This window comes from Centruroides sculpturatus, unplaced genomic scaffold (assembly GCF_000671375.1).
Source record: "Centruroides sculpturatus isolate CEXI.00-Female unplaced genomic scaffold, Cexi_2.0 scaffold2164, whole genome shotgun sequence".
NCBI classification, from domain to species: domain Eukaryota; kingdom Metazoa; phylum Arthropoda; class Arachnida; order Scorpiones; family Buthidae; genus Centruroides; species Centruroides sculpturatus.
The window spans coordinates 3801-24139 of record NW_019386317.1 but is presented as its reverse complement, the minus strand read 5'-3'; the positions used below and the strand labels follow the sequence as shown (position 1 = coordinate 24139).

At 30.9% G+C, this 20339-nt stretch overlaps 1 protein-coding gene across 1 annotated transcript; it reads right to left on the bottom strand.

Moving 5' to 3' along the window:
* Nucleotides 1-2009: 2009 nt before the first annotated feature.
* On the bottom strand, nt 2010-19617 carry LOC111614528 (piezo-type mechanosensitive ion channel component 2-like). The gene is made up of 9 exons (XM_023355900.1): nt 19481-19617; nt 18165-18365; nt 17887-18088; nt 14427-14519; nt 14196-14361; nt 13374-13559; nt 11518-11575; nt 2456-2769; nt 2010-2352 (listed from the first exon to the last, which is right to left on the bottom strand). Exons 1-9 carry the CDS (start codon nt 19538-19540, stop codon nt 2010-2012), a joined length of 1623 nt encoding a protein of 540 aa, XP_023211668.1. The 5' UTR covers nt 19541-19617.
* Nucleotides 19618-20339: the final 722 nt, after the last annotated feature.

The following is a 20339-nucleotide window of genomic DNA, read 5'->3' as shown; positions in this document are numbered from 1 at the left end:
ATCAATATGATAAGTTTTTAATGGAATATCTTCTTTATGAAGTGGGTGTAAAAGTCCTTCCTTCTTTCCCTTCTTATGATTCACTAGTAGACAACGAACACAATTGGCTACAATTTTCTCTACTTTTTGTCTAAGCTTGAGGATAAAATAATATTCTCCGATGTTTTTCTCAGTATATTTAATTCCTGTATGTCCTTTTTCATGGGCGTCTCTTATAATCTCTGTCTGCATACTTTCAGGTACAACGATTAATTCTTTACCGTCCACAAATTTATATAAGATTCCTTGTCTCTCATAATAATCTTCATAGTTAGAAATTTTTAATAATTCTTTAATTGCTTTTGTTTCACTATCTTTATCCTGGGCTGATTTTAACTTTGGTACAATATTGCTGACAGAAATACAAAGCACATTTACGGGAGATCTGCTAAGGGCGTCGACATGAGCTATTTTCGTACCGGAACGATGCTCAATAACATAATTGAACTCTTGTAGGAGCAAAACCCAACGAGCTATGCGGGTAGACAAATCTCTTTTCGCCAGAGTCCTTTCAAATGCAGAACAATCGGTGACTATTTTAAATGGGATTCCCAATAGATATACACGAAATTTCTTTAAAGCTTCTATTATAGCAAGAGCTTCGAGTTCATAGCTCGAATATTTCTTTTCAGCGTATGTTGTCTTTCTACTCATGTAATAGGTAGGGTGAAATTTATTATCATTTGGAGATTTTTGCATTAAAATTGCTCCATACCCCTCTAAGCTTGCGTCCGTGTGTAATTCGGTTTCGTAATTAGGATTGTATATTCCCAAGACTGGCTTTTTAGCTAATAGCATCTTAAGTCGATTAAAAGAATTTCTCTCCTCTTCGCCAAATTTAAATTTATGGCTTTTTTTTAAAAGGTCACTCAATGGCTTGGCAATAATGGAATAGTTCGGAATAAACTTCCTGAAGTATCCACTAAGTCCTAAAAAGCTTTGAATTTTCTTTAAGTTGGTTGGTTCCGGAAAATTAAGGACGGCCCTAGTTTTTAAAGTAGATGGGAAGATTTTGCCTTCTTCCACTATGTGACCCAAAAATTCAATTCTCTTTTTCAAAAAATGAGATTTCTTAAAGTTTATCTCTAGTCCGTAATCACTGGCAAGCTCTAAGACCCTTTCAAGTCGTGTGATTCCTTCTTCGAGAGAGGAAGACAAAATGATGATGTCATCCATATAGGGTAATACAATACCATCATTAATCAAAGGTCGGAAAATGGTGTTGATATACCTTTGGAATACAGCAGGAGAGTTGCAAAATCCAAAGGGGACCTTAAGGAACTGGTATTGTCCTTCATGTGTCACAAATGAAGTATACTTCCTACTATCTTTATTTACATCGACATGGAAAAATCCATTTTTGAGGTCGATTGTGCTAAAAATCCGTGATCCCTGTAGTCTATCTAAGATGTCTTCGATTAATGGGAGGGGAAATCTGTCCTTTACGATTACTTTGTTCAATTTTCGGTAATCTATGCAAACACGAGGCGTTCCGTCCTTTTTCTTTACGATTACAACAGGACTACAATATTCTGAAGAACTTGGCTCTATTATTTCTTGCATTAACCATTCAGCGACTTGAGCCTCTACGATCTTTTTCTCGAAAAATGGCAATCTACGTGGCTGATGAAATATCGGTTCATGATTTTTAACCAAAATATTCAGTTCTACATTTGTTCTTTTAACTTCATGTGGGACATAATCCAAAACCAACTGTTGCACCTTACTTTTAAAAATATTAGGAACATCTGGCTCAATGTTCGCTTCAACTTCGTCCATTGTAGTTAAATCGATTGGCAAAATAGACAAACAGTTTATATCCTCAGCACATCGAGTTTTATTTCTTATTGTGATACCACTATCATTAATAGTTGTCTCACCCTGCATTAAAATATTAAGGCCTACTATGGCGTCATAAGTCATTACATCGTCTGCTACTACACACACATCAGCGTGACACTTAAAATCATCTATTTGAATATTTCTGTAAAACAGCCCAATGGATCAACTACTGATTTTCCAAATCCATTCAAAGTAGAATTAATTGGGGATAACCTCCTAAAGCTTAATTTATCAAAAACAGATTTTCTAAGTAACGTTGCTTGACTTCCAGTGTCTATCACTGCCTTTATACCTATGTTACCAATTATTATCGTCTTAAACAATTTCGGTTTTATAGTAACGTCTAAAGTGGCAACTTCTGGTTTCGAATTTGACCTTGGACATTCAGAAGCCTTATGGCCAAACGCTTCGCATTTGGCCATAAGGCCAAATTTGTATTCATAAGGATAAATGTTTAAAGTGTTTCCAACACTTTAAACATTTATCCTTATGAATACAATACTTAGAAATATGATTTTTCGAACCACAATTGTAACAAATTCTATTACTGCGATTATCAACATAACCATCATGCTTTATGTTATTTTTATTTCCATTTTCGCATTTTGTGTTAGATCCATAATTTCCATAACTTGGTTTGTTTCTATCAAAAGTATTATTATTTCTATTGTAAGAATCATGTTTAGGCTTCACTCTATCGAAAACGCCTTTACTCTTAACAGAATCACTTTTTATTACTTCATAGACTTTAAGTTTTTCTTTAAATTCCAACAAGTCTTTACATCCATATAAAATAGCTTTGTTTTCATGTTTATCATTAATCCCTTTAATCACATAATGCATTAAAGCACCGTCATCTATTTTTCCAAAATTACGTAACTCCTTCATCTTTAAATAATATTCTTGAACAGATTCAGAGTCCTGCATTGTGCGCTTACTCGCAAGTTCATGCAACCTAGCCGAATTAATTTCGAAAGAGAATTCATCGGTCAGAGCTCGTTTTAGTTTTTGCCACGAATTAATCTCAGGTACTGTTCTTACAAATAAGGAGGCGTTCCCACCAAGGGATCTTTTAGCAAAAATGAATTTTTGCAATNGTTTTACGAATTTATGTTTTTTTATTCGCATTTTATATATAAAATATAAGTAAATTCAAAAATTAATTAAATGTTAGCAGAAATGCTACTCTTTAAACACGATGTGTGTTAGAGTACTATTGCGAATAGATATAGTCAATTATTTTGTAAACGTATTTGTTATTTTAATTTTTATAAATTATTTAATTTGATGCAACGCGACGCGTTCAAAATCGATCAATTACGGTCGCGCGTTATTTAAGATGGCGGCGGGACCCGATTCAATTATTTACTCACATCAGATGTTAATTAGAGAGTGCTATTATAATGTAATTTTAGACATAATGTATGTTTATTATAATTAATAAATTTATATAAGAATAATATATATTACTGACTGTAGTTTAATGCTTACTTGGCGCAATGTATCGGTAAAATATATAAAGGAAATTAATGCACTTTTTTTATTTTTACGAATATACAGTAAATGCTTGACTACGATTAAATCCTCGATTTATACGTTTTCTCTACTATCTAACAGTATAAAATAATTGTAGTAAAAATATAAAATTTTTATTTAAAAAAAAGAAATTAATATTTTTTAAAATTTGATTAGTAAATGCTAAAACTAAACTTATAAAATATCAACTCACTATAAATAATTTCAACTTTCGTTTATTGACATCACATTTGTTAAATTTTACGGAATTGTGTTATTTTTCAACTCTATTATTTATTCTCTGGAAAATAATAGACTCTAGTAAGTCTTACTAGAGTCTATTATATAGACTTATTAGTCTTCCACTGTGAAAAACAACAAACTGCTAATCGCTCTATTACTTTGTTTTCAAAAACTTCCACTCAGGAAAATGTGATGGTGTCATAAAACTTTATAAGTTGATTAAAAAATATTAATGAAAGAAATTAAATTATTTCCGGTCAAGTTTCATTCGCATACATATGCGAATGCAGGGCCGGCCTTCTCTATAAAGGGGCCCGAGTGCAAGAAACTATTTGGGCCCTTAGGGACCTAAATTTTTTGTAAAGTAAAAAAAAAATTACAAACACGAACATATATTACTAATGCATGTTTATTTAAATTAAAGCGTGATTTTGTTTTTGCTAATACATTAACTACTTCAGAAAAATTACAATTTTTTGCAATTTTTTTTTCGATGCTTAATATAGCAAGTGCATTTAAGCGTTATGCACACATGCTGGACAGAAGATAATTCTTTATTAATTTTAATTTGCTGAAAGAGCGCTCAGCACTTGCTATAGTAACTGGCAACGTAAAGAAACGTTTTAACACAGTTAATACATTTAGAAATAACTTATTATAAGTATTATTTAGTATGTATTGCAATATGTCTTGTGCGTTATTTACATCCCTTTCATTCAAAATCAAATCCCATAGCGAACCAATTTCCTGGATTAGGTTTTCATCTACGTCTTTGTTATAAAACTTTACAAAGTTTTTGGAACATTTTTCTAATTCATGTTTTTCCAAGGTTTTTATATTAGTGATTAATTTGAAATCAGAAATAATATTTGGTATACTTTTAAATCTATCTTCTATTTGTACAATTACAATATTAAAGGCGATTTATAAATATAAATATGTGGGGGTCTAAAGATGGCTTTGCTGGGCGTTAAGAAGAATATGCAGAACACAGTTTAAGAAAAAATACGAGGAACTCCTTATGATATATAATAACGTATATTTAATACGATACACAAAAAGGACATTACAAACAATAAACACTAAACAAATTATCTTAATACTAATTGTTGAACAAATAAAATCGTCTTTGGGCTGACACGTCTTTAGCGTCACGTCGTAATTCTAACAGTTCGTCTTTTTTCCCGCCTGCCCCGAATTCCTGCGCAGGACATCGGACTTGGCCAAATCACTACAACGTGGGGGACGGGCACCACATTCGGCCATCCTAGATTCGTCTGGACCTCCAGAGACACTGAAATACAAAAGAAAAACACAGAAAACAAAACTGCAAAAAATAAGTCTCTGAAAAGTAAAGGTTTTAAGGTTGATCGTCTTTTAAGTCCATCAAACGTCTGTCTTCTTGGAAAATGGATAGGAACAATTTTCATCTTAAAACTCATTACGTCTTCTTTAAACAGTTCTTTCGTCTTTAATTAATTTAAACGTCGTTTGTCGTCTTATCCCTTTCTCTCTCTCTCTTTCATTCTCGCATCTTCTTTTCCCTATCTTCCTCAAATTCGTCTTAACCTTGGTCCTCTCACTAGCACTCTAGAATACCATTCCATGGTTTCAGAAATTCNTCGGACTTGCCCAAATCACTACAACGTGGGGGACGGGCACCACAAATATATAAAAATAAGGAATGCATTCCATACTTAAAAATGTTTTTAACCCTGAAGTAATGCAGTGGGGCTTTTCGACACTCCAAACGTTTTGAAAGTTGCACTATTCATAGATTTCGCAAAAAATATTTGTTTCCTCTTCAGTAGCTTCATGATTTTATGTATAGAGCATGCTCAGAAATTACTACGGTGTTGCAAACTCCAGTAAGAGAAAGACGACAATTTTCATTGAAGTGTCCAAATCCCCCACAGTATCAATTACGTGTTTTTTAAATCTTATAAATATTTATTTAGATTTTTTTATTTTTAAAATAACTATAAGGTGACCACATTAATTATTTATAATATAGATAAATTATTTTTATTCACATTGATTACTATAAGTTTATTTTAATTAGTTTTATTCCCTTACAAATTCAAATTGGCTGACTTTGATAAAAACACACTCAGAAAATACCAAACATAGCAAGCTGCTTGTCATTTGCATTGTGTGCCAAAGTACAATGACAGCTAATGAATTAAAGTGACAAAATTGCTTAAAAAAACAAATTAAATTTTTACTATTGGTTTAATAATAAGATCTAATGTAATGAGATTTGATAAATGTTGTTTTTTATTTTCATGGATTTATGTACTTATACTTAATATAATATGTAATTATACCTGAATATAATCATATGTATAATGACACATGCCTTTACCATATAAATGAGTAAAACTTTATGAATTTTTACTTACATGGTTCATGGACCAAAAAAACGTGGGGGTGGACAAACACCCCATTGCACTAGTGCCGAAAAAAACTCAGTGCACTAACGCAGGGTTAAAGTAATAATTGTTGAACAATTTCACAAAGAAAAATAAAAATTAAGATATTCGTTAAGAATTAAGTATAGTGAGTGAAGAAATGTTACATTAACTTCATATCATTTTTCTGGAAAAAAATTTAATTCGATTTGTTTACTTATTTGGCTACGCAACACCTAACAGTCTTGCTATGCAAAAATGCCTACTGGGAGACTTATCTGTGGGAAATAGCTTCCATTTACGAGTTAGATGTATGAAGGAAACACGCAAAATTTCATCTGGTCAGTTGGATGTGGGAGGCAAACATGCGATCAATTACCAGTATTCAGCGATTTTATCCATTCGATCACTAGTGGGCTTATGCAAACTTTTTCTTCTATCAATATCTTCCATCGTAATGAATCAAGCAGTAGTTAAACTTTTTTGTATGAAAATGTATCTTTATTATCTAAAATCGTGTACTTTTTAATGCCGTAAACTTGTTATTCAATATATTTCTATTTGTCATATTCGCATATTCAGTGCAGTTTTGAAGGTGATTCCTGCAAATGTGAAGTATTGTTCGTAATATCGTGTTCTCTTCTCTAATCCGTTCCCTGCATATATAAAGAGACCTTAACTTGACAAATATTTGTTAACGTCAATGGTGTTAACGTGTACTAAGAACTGTTTAAATAGTATATATTGTTATACTCCCAGTAGATCCACGGTTAGANCTTATGCAAACTTTTTCTTCTATCAATATCTTCCATCGTAATGAATCAAGCAGTAGTTAAACTTCTTTGTATGAAAATGTATCTTTATTATCTAAAATCGTGTACTTTTTAATGCCGTAAACTTGTTATTCAATATATTTCTATTTGTCATATTCGCATATTCAGTGCAGTTTTGAAGGTGATTCCTGCAAATGTGAAGTATTGTTCGTAATATCGTGTTCTCTTCTCTAATCCGTTCCCTGCATATATAAAGAGACCTTAACTTGACAAATATTTGTTAACGTCAATGGTGTTAACGTGTACTAAGAACTGTTTAAATAGTATATATTGTTATACTCCCAGTAGATCCATGGTTAGATATTAGCCTACCGATAGTACCATTCGACGTATCATTCTCCATCTCTTGGTTTCATTACTCAACCCCATAGAAAGTTAGGCCAGTTTGTAATGTGCGTATTTATGCGATCATACAGTTTATAATTGTTTATGGCAGGTGCTAAGTAATCAACCAATCAAAACTTACAACATTATTAGTAGAATATTCAATATTTAAATATGAATAAAATAGCATTTTTAGTAAGCTCATCGTGGGACCAAACCAAAATGAGGGCTACCGGGCAATAAAAGACTAGGTTCAACATATCCAGTAAGGACTACCCATACAAATTCCTGAAGTTAGTCTTCAAAAGCGATGGGTTGACGCCCAAATCGTCTGATTATCCGGCCTTGTTACTGTTATATTTCATATCCAATATCGAACTTTTATTTCATTATATTGATATTCTAATCATCAGAGTGAAGAAAAAGATGTCTGCGATACATTGTTGAAATTTTGAAAATGAAAAAAAAATATTTATGTATATTCTGCGACAATATATTTTTAATTTCACTTAGACTTCATAAAAGTAAAATTATGTATTTCGGTATTATTGTTTATTAATTCATCTGTAATGGTTAAAAAATAAGTCAAAAAATTTTCCTGCATTTTATATATGAAGTTGCGATTCCCATAAGCTAATGAATTCTCCAGCCTTCAGCATGCTACAAGTAAAGGCACACATTTATTTACAAATATTTTGTGCTGAAATACGTCTTAAATACCGTAAAGTATAGTAAATTATGGTATTTCAAATGAAATTTCAATATATACTTTTGAAATTTCATGTGTTTAACAAAATGTATTTTGTCTTATACAAAATTAAAATATAGTTTAAAAAACGCATAGTGATTCAAAATTTAGAAATAATATTTACAATTCAATTGTAAATATTGGAATTAGAAACATTCAGTTGCCTGATTTCCTACTATTTCAGTGTTTATCATTTATTAAAACGTATGTTTATGTAATTATCTGATGAGGACACCTACCGAAATATGCTATTAAATTCAATAAATAATTTTAATAAGTTTCTGTCTTTTCGAAAATGATGAAATTATAAGAAATTAAGAGATTGGATATTCTTTTTAAATTTTTGATAAAAAACAGAAATTTTTGGCTTGGCCCAGACTTCGATGGGCCAATTCCACAATCAATGGAGCGTTATAGCTTCATGGAACCAGACGAATATGAATAAGGGGCCTCGTATACAGCGTTGACTTTAGGGGACTGGGCACGATACGTCTGGAACCGATCGCTTACGAAAACGATCCCGGAGTTTTCTGCTCCGATTTGATCCTAGGTAGCCCAGAGCAATAGGCTGACGCTTTAACAGCCCCAGCCATCCTGCTGACTAAGTTTAAAATGAAAATTTACTAAAATATACAATTGTAAAGTTATTTGACTTATCCTGTATCTTGTTTTTAGAAAAGGTTTTTTTTTTATTTTTAAACATTATTTTATTGCCGATTCATTACAGCATCGTGAAAGACAGTTTTCGGTAAAATATTTTAAAATTCGTTTTAATTCTCTATCAACTAACAAATGAATTACAAAANACACGATTTACACTTGTGAGCACTTGATGCTGCTTTTGAGCAAACAATACAGACTATGTCTTGTATAGTGCTCTTTACAGGCTCTGTACGAAACTGTGATGGCGATTCTGCTGAAGTTGAGAGTAACTCAGTGATGACTTCTTCAACTTGCAGAGGCGATTCCTTGGAGGTGCAAGGTAACTGAATATTCTTCGTGACTGTATCATCAATCAACGGTATAGAAGGCAGTTTAAGATTACTATCGATAAATTCTTGTATTTCTATAGGTGATTCTGTAGAAGCAGGGGAAAACGGAATGTCATCTTGAGTAAGATTTGACTGTGATCTCATAATTACAGTCTCTTGTGAATCTTCTAATTTTTCAAGATCTTCTTCACTTTTTATCGAATGTAATACACTTGTATACAATTGTATGCAAAATCTGAATTCAGTGTTTGCAAAGAGAGATTTTTAACGAAAGAAAATGAATGTCCCTGCTGTAGAAATACCTTTACGTCAAATAGCAATAAAACAATCCCTCGGTACTGGGCAGAGATTCAGAAAATGTGACTGCAAATCTAAATGTACCACAAATAGGCGTGCTTGTCGCAAAAACCAATTGCTACGTAATTCAAAGTGTCACCAATCTTTAGATTGCACTAATAAGTAAGTACAATTTTATCATATGTTTTGCAAATTCATTTCTCTAATTGTAATAATATTTTAAACTGTTTGATTTTTGTATTAAAGTTTTTTTAATTGATTGATGATCCAATCAACTAATTTGTTGATTGTTTGATTGTGTTAACTTGATTCTTTAGATATTAAAAATTAAATAAAATAACATTATGTTGATTTAAGCGTACAGAAACGTTGCAGTTTTTCCAGCAAAGATCTTATTTTCACTTTACCGAGTGCCTAGTAGTTAATGTGCAGATTACCTAGATACTCTACAGATTACCTAGGTAATTTGAGAAATGAAACAATTTTCGCAGCTTTAACGGATCACCCTAGTTAATCTGCAGATTAGCTAGGTAATCTGCACATTTACGGATTTCGAGCTTTAGCGGTAACATATGCACTAATAGTTTTCACTCCCGTTGTTGTGATAAATCCTTCACCCTCTGGTTTTGACCTTCTGTACGGAAGATAGCCATCATCTCCGGTTTGAATTTCCGCTTTAAATTCTCGACNCTTTTGCGTTACGTCGTGATTCTAACAGTTCGTCTTTTTTCCCGCCTGCCCCGAATTCCTGCACAGGACATCGGACTTGCCCAAATCACGACAACGTGGGGGACGGGCACCACATTTACTTTCTTGTTTATTTTGTACTAGCTTGTACCTGAACATGCATTGCTGTGGCTCAAAATGTATCTATTATAAATGTATAACACTCAAATCAAACACAATCAAAAATGCAAAAAACCACATCTAAAATAGTATAATAGAAGCCAAGTTCTTCACAGTAAGCCTTTATTTTGTCCCTCTCCCCCACAGGGGGGATTGGCATCTATATAATATAAAAACACGCACGTATTTGAATGCAACACTGTGTCAAAATTTTATGGCCTTAAGGATACTGCAACTCAGTTTCACAGATTATAAAATCTGTGAAACTGAGTTGCAGTATCCTTAAAGCCAGTTTAATAAGTCCTGTTAATAGATACATACTAGTGGACGAAATAAGATTACAATAAATTAAGGCCATTGAGGCATATTAATTTAACCATTGTCAAACTTCTAGGCTTACAGGAAAGCAGTGCTGAACATCTGACATACACATTTTCGCATTTAAAACTTTGGCCTCAACCTCGCTAATGCAAGAAAAGTATGGTAATTGGTCAAATTTTGACTCCATGGTTATTTTGCATTTCTTTTTTTGTTGACACTCAAGGAGACCAAAAGAGTTCTGTGTGCGTGCTAGCATCTATTTTGCATTATATCTCAAGACTAAATGAACCAAAAATTTTGAAAATTAACAGGATTATAGATGATATTGATGCTTTAAATTTTGATGGCTAAGAGGTAGGGAGGTAGAGGGGAATCATGTGTTTCAGATGGGATTGGATTTAATGATAATTTTACTCATTACTGGCATTTATACAATATTTTTAAAAATTCATCTCTACTCTCAAAATTAAGCCTTTTGCCTTTTTATAATAATTAATAATATGAAAATAATTTTTTAATAAAACTCATAACAGAAGGCACCACACACAATTTTAACTTTCAGCTAGTGTCATAATGTTTATTAAATCAAAATATTTTTAAAGCAGACATTTTATCATAACAAAATTACTCCTTTTAAGCTTTTGTTATTATTTTAATTTTATATTGTAGTATGATTGAAAATTATCAAACTTCCTAATGGGCTCCTTAACCTCCTGTTTAAGTGTTGAGAAAGTTGAGCAAGAGCCTTTGCCTGCTTTTTTCAATAATAATAATTTTCTCTTCTAAATATTCTCCAGCTTACATCTTTATTATCATCATATAAATTAATTATGTATTATGTAATTTTTGAGAAAGTTGGAAAGAAGAAAAACAGTTATAGTATCAAAGCTGCAACACTTATAATAATATATTAGAAACTAAAAATAAATTAAACAATCATTCTATATTATCTAGATTTAAAAATTTCATGTAATAAATAAAATAATAATATGCATCTAGTACCCAAACAAAATAAAATTAAAATTATTTGTAAATAATATTAAAAATTGAAAATCTTACTTCACTATTATTAATTTTATAATTTTTATTGTAAGAAAATTATTAACCTGTAGTATTGCCTTGAATAATATCACAAATACATTGTATGATAAAAGATAATTCCACCTAAAAAAATATTTTAAAAATATTTAATATAAAAATAATTTTCAAAAATAAATTATATTAAAATATTTTTATGACAATTAGTTTATATAGAAATAATGGAATAAAAAAATCCAAAAGAGGCTAAATCTGGATTATAGAGAGGATGTTGCAAGACTTCCCAATTCCATTGTGCCAACCATAGTTTGGTTTGATTTCACATGTGGAGATTTAACCACCCACAGATTTTCATTTATTTGGATCTTTAAAAAAATTTTTGGTGGGGAAATGCTTTGTGAATTAGGAGGAATTGCAAGACACCATTCTTGACTACATGAAGTAACTTGACAAGCTAGTTGTTCAAACTAGTGTCATGCTGGAATAAATGTCCCAATATTTACAGCAATTATGTCATGAAATAAACAAAAGTATGTAGTTTTTGTGAAATGTATTAAATATTTTCTTTAATTATAAACGTTAGTACCTTTAATATCGGTCTTCCTTCATATATATATATATATATACGAAGAAGGAACAATATATATATATAAAATGTTGCTGCTTTCAAGTGAGAATCAATTTGATCCAGCAGAGGGACCTAACTTAGACAAAAGAATTAAATCTCCTTGTCTCTTCTGTTTCACACCAGCAGTTTGCACTATACCCTCACTTATGGGACCCATCTATTGGATAAGAATCATATGTTGTTCTTGTTTTAGTTTTTAAAATAAAAGAAATTGCCTCAGTTACAAATATTCACAGTCTCTTCATTTCTTTAATGAATCCCAAATTTTATTATATACAGTAGATCCCCCTATAAAACCGTTTCCTATAGTTATGATTCCTATAAAAATTGTGGCAGTATCCATAAACAATGGTAAAAATAACTCCTATAATACGTAAAATGTCATCGGGCAGCCGAACTACTTTCCCGCCGTCCGTAGCGCCACGCTACGGACGTTTAGGCGGATAAATTGAGTTTAGTATCGTCTGTTCATATAATTATATATAAATTAGGTACTGTACATATAATTATATATTAATTATATATAAATTAGGTACTGTATATATAATTATATATTAACTTAATTTATTGTAACTTTATTATAATTAAATATATATTTTTCGCCGTCTAGCGTCACGCTACGGCGAGTTAGGCGACCTATCGTCTGTCCAGTACTGTAATTTTATACATTTCTTGTGAAAGAAACATTTCTTATTTAACGGCCATAAAAATTATTTATATTAAGGATGTCTCCAAAGGTCAACGAAGTTTTCGCAGAAAAATAATATCAGAAATCGCGGCCGCGGTTTGATGCGCTGTTCCGCGACGAAACCAAGCTTTAGCAACGGGCGTAGTCGAACGGTACACACTCGGTAAGCAATCCTACAATTTTTTGTTTATAACGTAGTTTATACGGATTATTTTCAAAAAAATATACGTATTTTGGAAATGTTGAGTCGAATTAGTCTAGAATCGATTAATTTTATGAAAGAAAACCTTTCAAACAGCCGTAGTCCATAAACTATGATTCCTACAAAATTGATTCATAAAGAACGGAACGTATCTACCGTCTTATAGGGGGATCTACTGTATACACATACAGAGGTTTTATACATTTTTGACTGCCATTAATGTTCTAAAACTGCACTAGTAAAGGTACAGTAATTAGTCCAGTAAGTTATCCCAGTGGCTAGTATATCATCTTCACTTTCAATGCTATATTTTTAATAATAAATTTGGATTGGTAAAGTTTTTAATTCTCGTTTTTCTCAACAAAATAACATTAAGTTATTATGCACAAATTTTAACATTACTTACATTTGTAACAACTGCTTCAAAGGCTGCAAATACAATTCCTGTCCATTCCACAAAAAGAAAAAACATCCAAAAACATAACCCATAGCAAATAAATTAATTCTTACAGTACCAGCAAAAAATAGAAGTGCTAATGTTATCCAATATGATGAGAAAAATACAGCAATTTTTATCATGTCTAAATAAGACCTAAAATAACAATAAATTAATATAAATAAAATGACATATAAAGTAATTAAGATATCATCATTATCTGCTAAATGTTAAATATATTTGTAACAGAAACATCTATATTAGGAGAGTGGAGAATGTCATCTATTGCATTATATGGAATATTGGATTACATCTTCCATAAAGTCAAATCCTGAATCATTCTTTATTTTTCTCTTTTATTATTTTTAAAATACATTAATATAAATTGAAGACTGTTGAAGTATTATTGTAAAAATTGAAATTTATTCTTTTCCCCCTCTTAATCTTAGAGATATTTTATGTTAAATACAGAATTACATATTTAATCTGAAAATATTTCCATCGTTATTCTGTAAATTATTCACTAATTATTAATATAAATTTGATATTTTCTGGAAATTTAATGAAAATTGATATCATATGAATTAAAGAATGAAAACATTATTTTACTCTATGAAAATTATTTTTTCATATGTACTGATAAAATAAAATTGTATTTTTACACACAAACAATTTCCAAAAAGAAATCTTAAACATTTTTTTAAAATAGAAAATAATACAGCTAACTTAAGATTTAAAAAAAAATTAAAATAACTCAAGTTAATATTAAAAAAATTAACAATAATTACTAACTTTGTAAATGTAATAAAATCTGATACCAGATTTTCTTGTTTTTCTTCAAATAACAAATTTGAAATTTCTTTATTACTACCGCCTTTGTAACTCTCTGCATTAGGACTCATCTCAATTGAAAATACGTAGAATTGACAACAAGCAAATAAGAGCTGAAAAAATTCCACTAAAAAATAAAAACAATTTTAGATGCAAATTTATAAATATCTAGTATTATTTAATTATTTTTACCTAATATTTTAGATACTTCTGGTGGTTCTTTATTGTCAGGAAGATAAAGCCATTCCCTAGTACCTGAATCTATTAAATCAGTCCACAGATATTCTAGAAGAAATCAAACATAAAAGTAAATTTAGAATAAATAATGCAAGATATTTTTAAAAACGTTTTTATATATTGCTAATAATAAATATAAGGAATAATTTGAAACAACCCTCCTTCCATGATCCACATTTCATGAATCAATAATTCAAATGAAAAGTGTGAATCTTATTCTCATTACTTAGTTGCTATAATATTGGAATCTTTTATACTTGCACAATAGATATTCATGTTATTTTGTATGATGCATTATATTCACATAATAAATTAACTAATAATTAAAGGAAATGTCATCAAAGTAAGTTGACTATTCCATGCAACACTGGCACTAAAGTTGGTTTCTACTCCAAGTACCTCAGCGATTTCCATCACTTTTTGTTTCAGTATTGGTCCTGAAACAAGATTGGATAAACGAATTTGCTTTAGCTAACATAGCAGAGCATCTTCAACATGTTTGTACAGCGACTTTCTCTGGTGTTTTCGAGACAGCTGCAACGAAGACCCAAGAAAAAGTTTCTTAATTTCCTCTTTTTCTTCAGAATTCCACCAATGTTGTTCTTGGAAGGTTTTCTTGTTTTGCAAATTTGGCTTGCAACATTTTATTACATTCAAATTTAGATACAAGTTCATATTTTTCCTTTAGCGTAAGCATTGTTAGTTTTCAGATACTAATTTCTAACAGAAATGTGAAACACTTGCTGTAAGTTATGCATGCAGGAATGGTGAGAAAATGTAAAATCAGATTCTGCTGTGACATTAAACTGCATGGTGGGAACTCATTTTTTCAGGAGGGAAGTAGACTTATCAGACATCTAAATGAGTGTGGGACAGAAAAGTATGGTGATTTATTCAGTGGTGATGAGTTAAATGGTGTCGAATAAATCAGAGATTTTTAACATTAATGCCTATGTATGTCAGCCGGGACCACAGAAAACTCACTACTTAACCGATGGTGTCTAGTTATACCTCTGAGGATTTACACAGACTCAACTGTATATCTCATTGACACAGAAATCAACCTCTTCACTAAAGGCCAATTTTTAGTCAATATTCTGTTCTTTTCACATCTATTGATGATGTTCCATTACATTACAGCATTTGTGGTGTCAACAGTTAAGTTCCACTGAGTACCATTGGCTTGATGCCAGACCTCATAATGGTCGGTCTAATGCAGTGTTTTTCAACCTGTGGGTTGCGACCCCCCTAGGGGGATCGCAAAGCCTTACATGGGGGGTTCGCGGGTGAAAGAAAAAGACAAGTATTTGTAGGCCCTACACTACAATAAAAAAACTAGAATTTCAGTGAGAAGGTTGTGCCTGTTTATTTTATAGTACAATTGGTTTTTTGATCGATATTTAAGGAAAGAAAATTAAATATGTAGTTTTTAAAATCACTGATGTAGTTTTAATATGGCCCTGGGGGGTCACCAGAATTTTTTAACTTGTAAAGGGGTCGCGTATTCAAAAAGGTTGAAAAACACTGGTCTAATGGAAATTTCGGTTTGTGATGAAATTTGACATTCTTCCATTGGTCAAGAACCAACAGAATTGTAAACAGTCTTACGTGTTCTGTATATTTTTTGCAAATGCTTAATTTGCTCATCTCATATAAATGTAAAATAGAAGTTATTGAGCCATGAATGATAAAATGTACAACAAATGCTGTAATATAAAGGCTTCAATATAAAAGGCTTGGTGCATAACAAATTTGCTTCCTCTAGTAGACCCATTAACAATAAGTCCTCATTGACATTTAGAGTTGCCTCCATAACATAATAAAATAAAAATGGCATAATCTCTGACAAGCAAACAGCTGGATCTGTCACAACAATACACAAAGCATTTTTATTATGGTATGTTATGCTCTCTAATTAGTGAATATCTATCATCATCATTATCATCAAAACATCAGAAACCTGTACTTCCATTGCTTTACTCATTGAATTTTCTCCCACAAACTTTCCTATCTTTAACAAATGAAAGCTGTTCTGAAGAGTTGTAGATTCAATTCAGAAGAAGAGGTAAAGAGTGATGAAATTGAGGTTCTGAATGAGATCTGAACCCTGCATTAAATTATGTCTAAAAGCTTTCCACTCAAGAAAGCAATTTCGTAAAATAAACACAACACAAAGATAAAAAATGTATCAATGTAAGTCTTGGACAACCTGAGTTCATGTGTCAGACCAGAAAGATGAACTTTAGCTTCAGTGCTCATAAATATGACAAAATAATGGCAAGCTCAAAATGCCATAAAATATTTCATTTACTAAAATATTGTGAAACACATAATAGAAATTCTTAACAGACAAGAAAAAAAAACAAGACTCATCAAAATATGAGCAAAAGTTTCAAGATTTGTTTAAATATCCTGTAGTTGGTAGTTGGTGGTCAGAGATTGAGATGTAGAGTCAGGTTAACATTGCAGCTCAACCTTTCTTATGCCCTGATTGAGTCTAGTTCTACCTGGATACATAAAAAGGAACCAATTGAGGAGGACAGAGGAAGATTCGGGACCAATTAAATTGTTTGGTCTGCGACTATATTGTATAAAAACCTGCATCTCAAGACCATGGTACACTTCTCCACCCAATCCTCCAAAACTGCATTTTATCAATCTATTTAACTCTGTTAATTTTATGCATCAATCAGTTAACTTCTGCATGACTTCATCACCTAAAAACTCAAAAGGCATCATGATAAGTTTTTGCAAGAATGACATGTCTGACAATCACTGGATTAAGTGACCTTCTTGTCCACATTATCAACAACTACATTCTGGGCCTGACATCATCTGAACTCATATAGGACTTATGAACTATAAATCTAAAAACCAAGAACAACCTCAGGAAATGAACAACCAAGGTAGCTAGAAGAAGATCTAGTTATGTAAATGACTAATTTTAGTATCATTTTAGTATCAATAAATGGGAAATTTGTAAAGGTGTCTTGATTCTGAGTCCTTTGGCACCCACAAATGTGGTTTATATCTGCAAACCCTTCTTCTGTTCAGCATCCTGACAAACTCAGTATCAGGCAATGACAACAAATGCCATACATCCTTACAAAATGACTGAACTCAAGAAAATAACACAGAATGAGCTGCAAGATTGTTATTAAATAGTATGAACATTGGTAGATGGTTCCTATTTGAAAGGAGTAAATGAAAGTATTTACAGAAATAAAAACTTTTAATATAACTTTTATTATGTTAATGATACAAGTTCAGTTGATTTTTGACTCTACTATTTATGATGATATTTTCTGAGATATGACAGACATATTTAGCTATAATTTTTTATTACATACCTAGATATTGTTCTTTTCAATTAATCAAAGCTGAAAAACAATATAAAATTTAATTAATAACTTACCAAAGCAAAAACTTGGAGGAATACCAAGACAAAGCATATATTGAAGTGGAAGTAAAAAGCATAGATATGCTATGTAAAAAGGCCATATTTTAGCAAGAGTTTCTCGATGAAGCAAGAATAGTAAATATAACCAAAGAGCTGATATTATAGAAAATATATCTGGTCTAATCCCAATACAGCATACCATAATGATAAAACAAAACTGTAAAGATTTGATAGTTTTAAATAAATTTCACACATTTAAATTAAATATAACACTTATTGAATTAACTTTTTACCTCAACACCAGTTTTATAAAAGAAATAATTAAAAAGATATTTAATACATTCAATAATGCCTTCATCTGCTTCTTTTCGAGAAATTTCGGGAAACAGAATACCTGCTTTTGGTTCTAGTAGTTTATTTTGATGTCTTATTACTTTCTGACGATTTGTTACAATTGCTTGAAATGTAAGAAGAAAAAGAAGTCCAATATAACCCTAAAAATATATATATCATCTCACTAAAGGTGTAGTTTCAAAATATATAATAATAAATAATGTTTCAAAACTATTATACAGTAAGTTCTCTTTTTATTCTCTTATGGGAAATTCTTTGACTTTCTCTTGCTCTCTCATACAATGGATAATGTCTCAGGTTGTATAAGGGAAAGAAAAAGAAAGTCATGTTAGTTAACACACAAAACATGTGTTAACTAACTAACATATCTCTCTCATAATGAACATTACAAGCAGACTTAGAGATTTTATTTTCTGTTAATAAAAATAACAAAGACCCACTAATGCCTGAACAGTTCCATCCCTAAACACTGGGAGTTTGATTGTGAATTTGTGCATTGCCTGGATGGACTGGCCATGATGAGTTTTCTGGGTTTTTGTCCATGTCTGTAATGCCTGAAAAGGGGCCAGTTACCCTTAAAAAATCTCCCAGAAGGCATTTTCCCCCCCACATAACATTGCATATCCAGAGAAGGAAATGGGGAACCATTCTGGTACTAACTTCCCTAGGACATTACTTGGCGTGCCAATTAATCCATACTAACCTGCGCTGGGTGTTCGCTGACATCAGGATGAGCTGATATGGCACATGAAGAAAAAGAAAAATAACAATAATTTATAAGGATAAGAATCACTAAGGAGTCCTAAATTTTCTCTGGGTCCATGAAAAATTCCAACTTTCCCCCTCTGATGGTTAAGTGTTACATAAGCTGCCTAGTCTTGTTACATAAGCTGCCTAGTCTTAAAATTTAAGATAAGTTAGCATGTGTGGATGTGACGTATACCTATTATTATTACAAATTTTTCTACTAAATTAATAACAACCTTAAATATTCAGCAAGTTAGAGTGTTTCTGAAATTGGAAGAAAATGTACTAGAAAGTTTAGGATATAAAATCAGAAACTAGAGTATAATGAAGCATTATGATATTCATTAACTAACTAATTAGCTATGATAATATAGAATGTATTGAATTTAAACAAGAGCTAATGACATTAAACACTATTAGAGACATGAAAAAAAATCAAGCATAGCATAGCAAAAGAACTTACTGTATTTCATCTCTTACATTATTAGAATAAAAAAAAATCATTTACTTTGCAATAGACAATAATACTGCTTGTCTTTTGAAATCCAATCCATTTCATATCATTCATTATAATATTTTCAGTTCCAGTTGTATTCTTCAAATATAAAAATAAAAAGAATTAAATTTAAATAACTATATAAGATACTGATCTTATAGATAATAAAATATTCTTGAAATTTCTTATATTAAAGGAAATTATACATTAAAATTTATTTTTTAATATGAAAAAAGATCAGAAAAATCTACAATTGATAGTTAATTGATATTAAATAATATTAGATAAAAGACAAGTAGTGTTTTAGTTTGCTTGGAATTCTTTAGATTAATTCATTTCCTGACTTATCAAGTAATAAATAAAATTTTAAGTCCATTTTTTATTTAAATTATTCAAACTATCATCTAATTTCAATAAACCATTTGATTCTCAATGTTTTATTCAAAAATTTTGAAATAAAAATATTAAAAATTTGGAATAAAACATTGAAGGTAACTAAATTAAACAGATCATTTGTTACTTTATTTGATTTCATGATAAATAATTTAAATGGTAGAAAACAGAACTAAATTATAATTATCGGCATCAAACTTAAAGACTAATATGACTGAAGGGTCGGCACTAGATCTGCAATGCCTACTGTGGCTGTCAGCCATATTGTTATATATTTTTTTTCATTTAGTTTGTAAGATAATTTTTAATAGTTTCTTATTCCCTTTGTTCTCAGTCTGTCTATAACTTTCTTTTTATTTCATTTCTTCCCTCTGAATGAAACCATCGATTCCAAGAACTGAAGACAATAGACCACTAATCCCCAGAACTAAAGACTATGAGTTACCAGTTCCAAGAACTTGAAACAAAGGAGGAGCCA

Bases quoted from the DNA above. Each gene is read 5' to 3' on its own strand.
- LOC111614528 (XM_023355900.1), bottom strand. From the start codon at position 19,540: ATGAATGATATGAAATGGATTGGATTTCAAAAGACAAGCAGTATTATT. The intron at 14,362-14,426 runs GTAAAAATAATT...TTTATTTTTTAG, and splicing joins AGAAGTATCTAAAATATTAG to TGGAATTTTTTCAGCTCTTA. The intron at 2,353-2,455 runs GCATGATGGTTA...AAATGTTTAAAG, and splicing joins GGAAATAAAAATAACATAAA to TGTTGGAAACACTTTAAACA.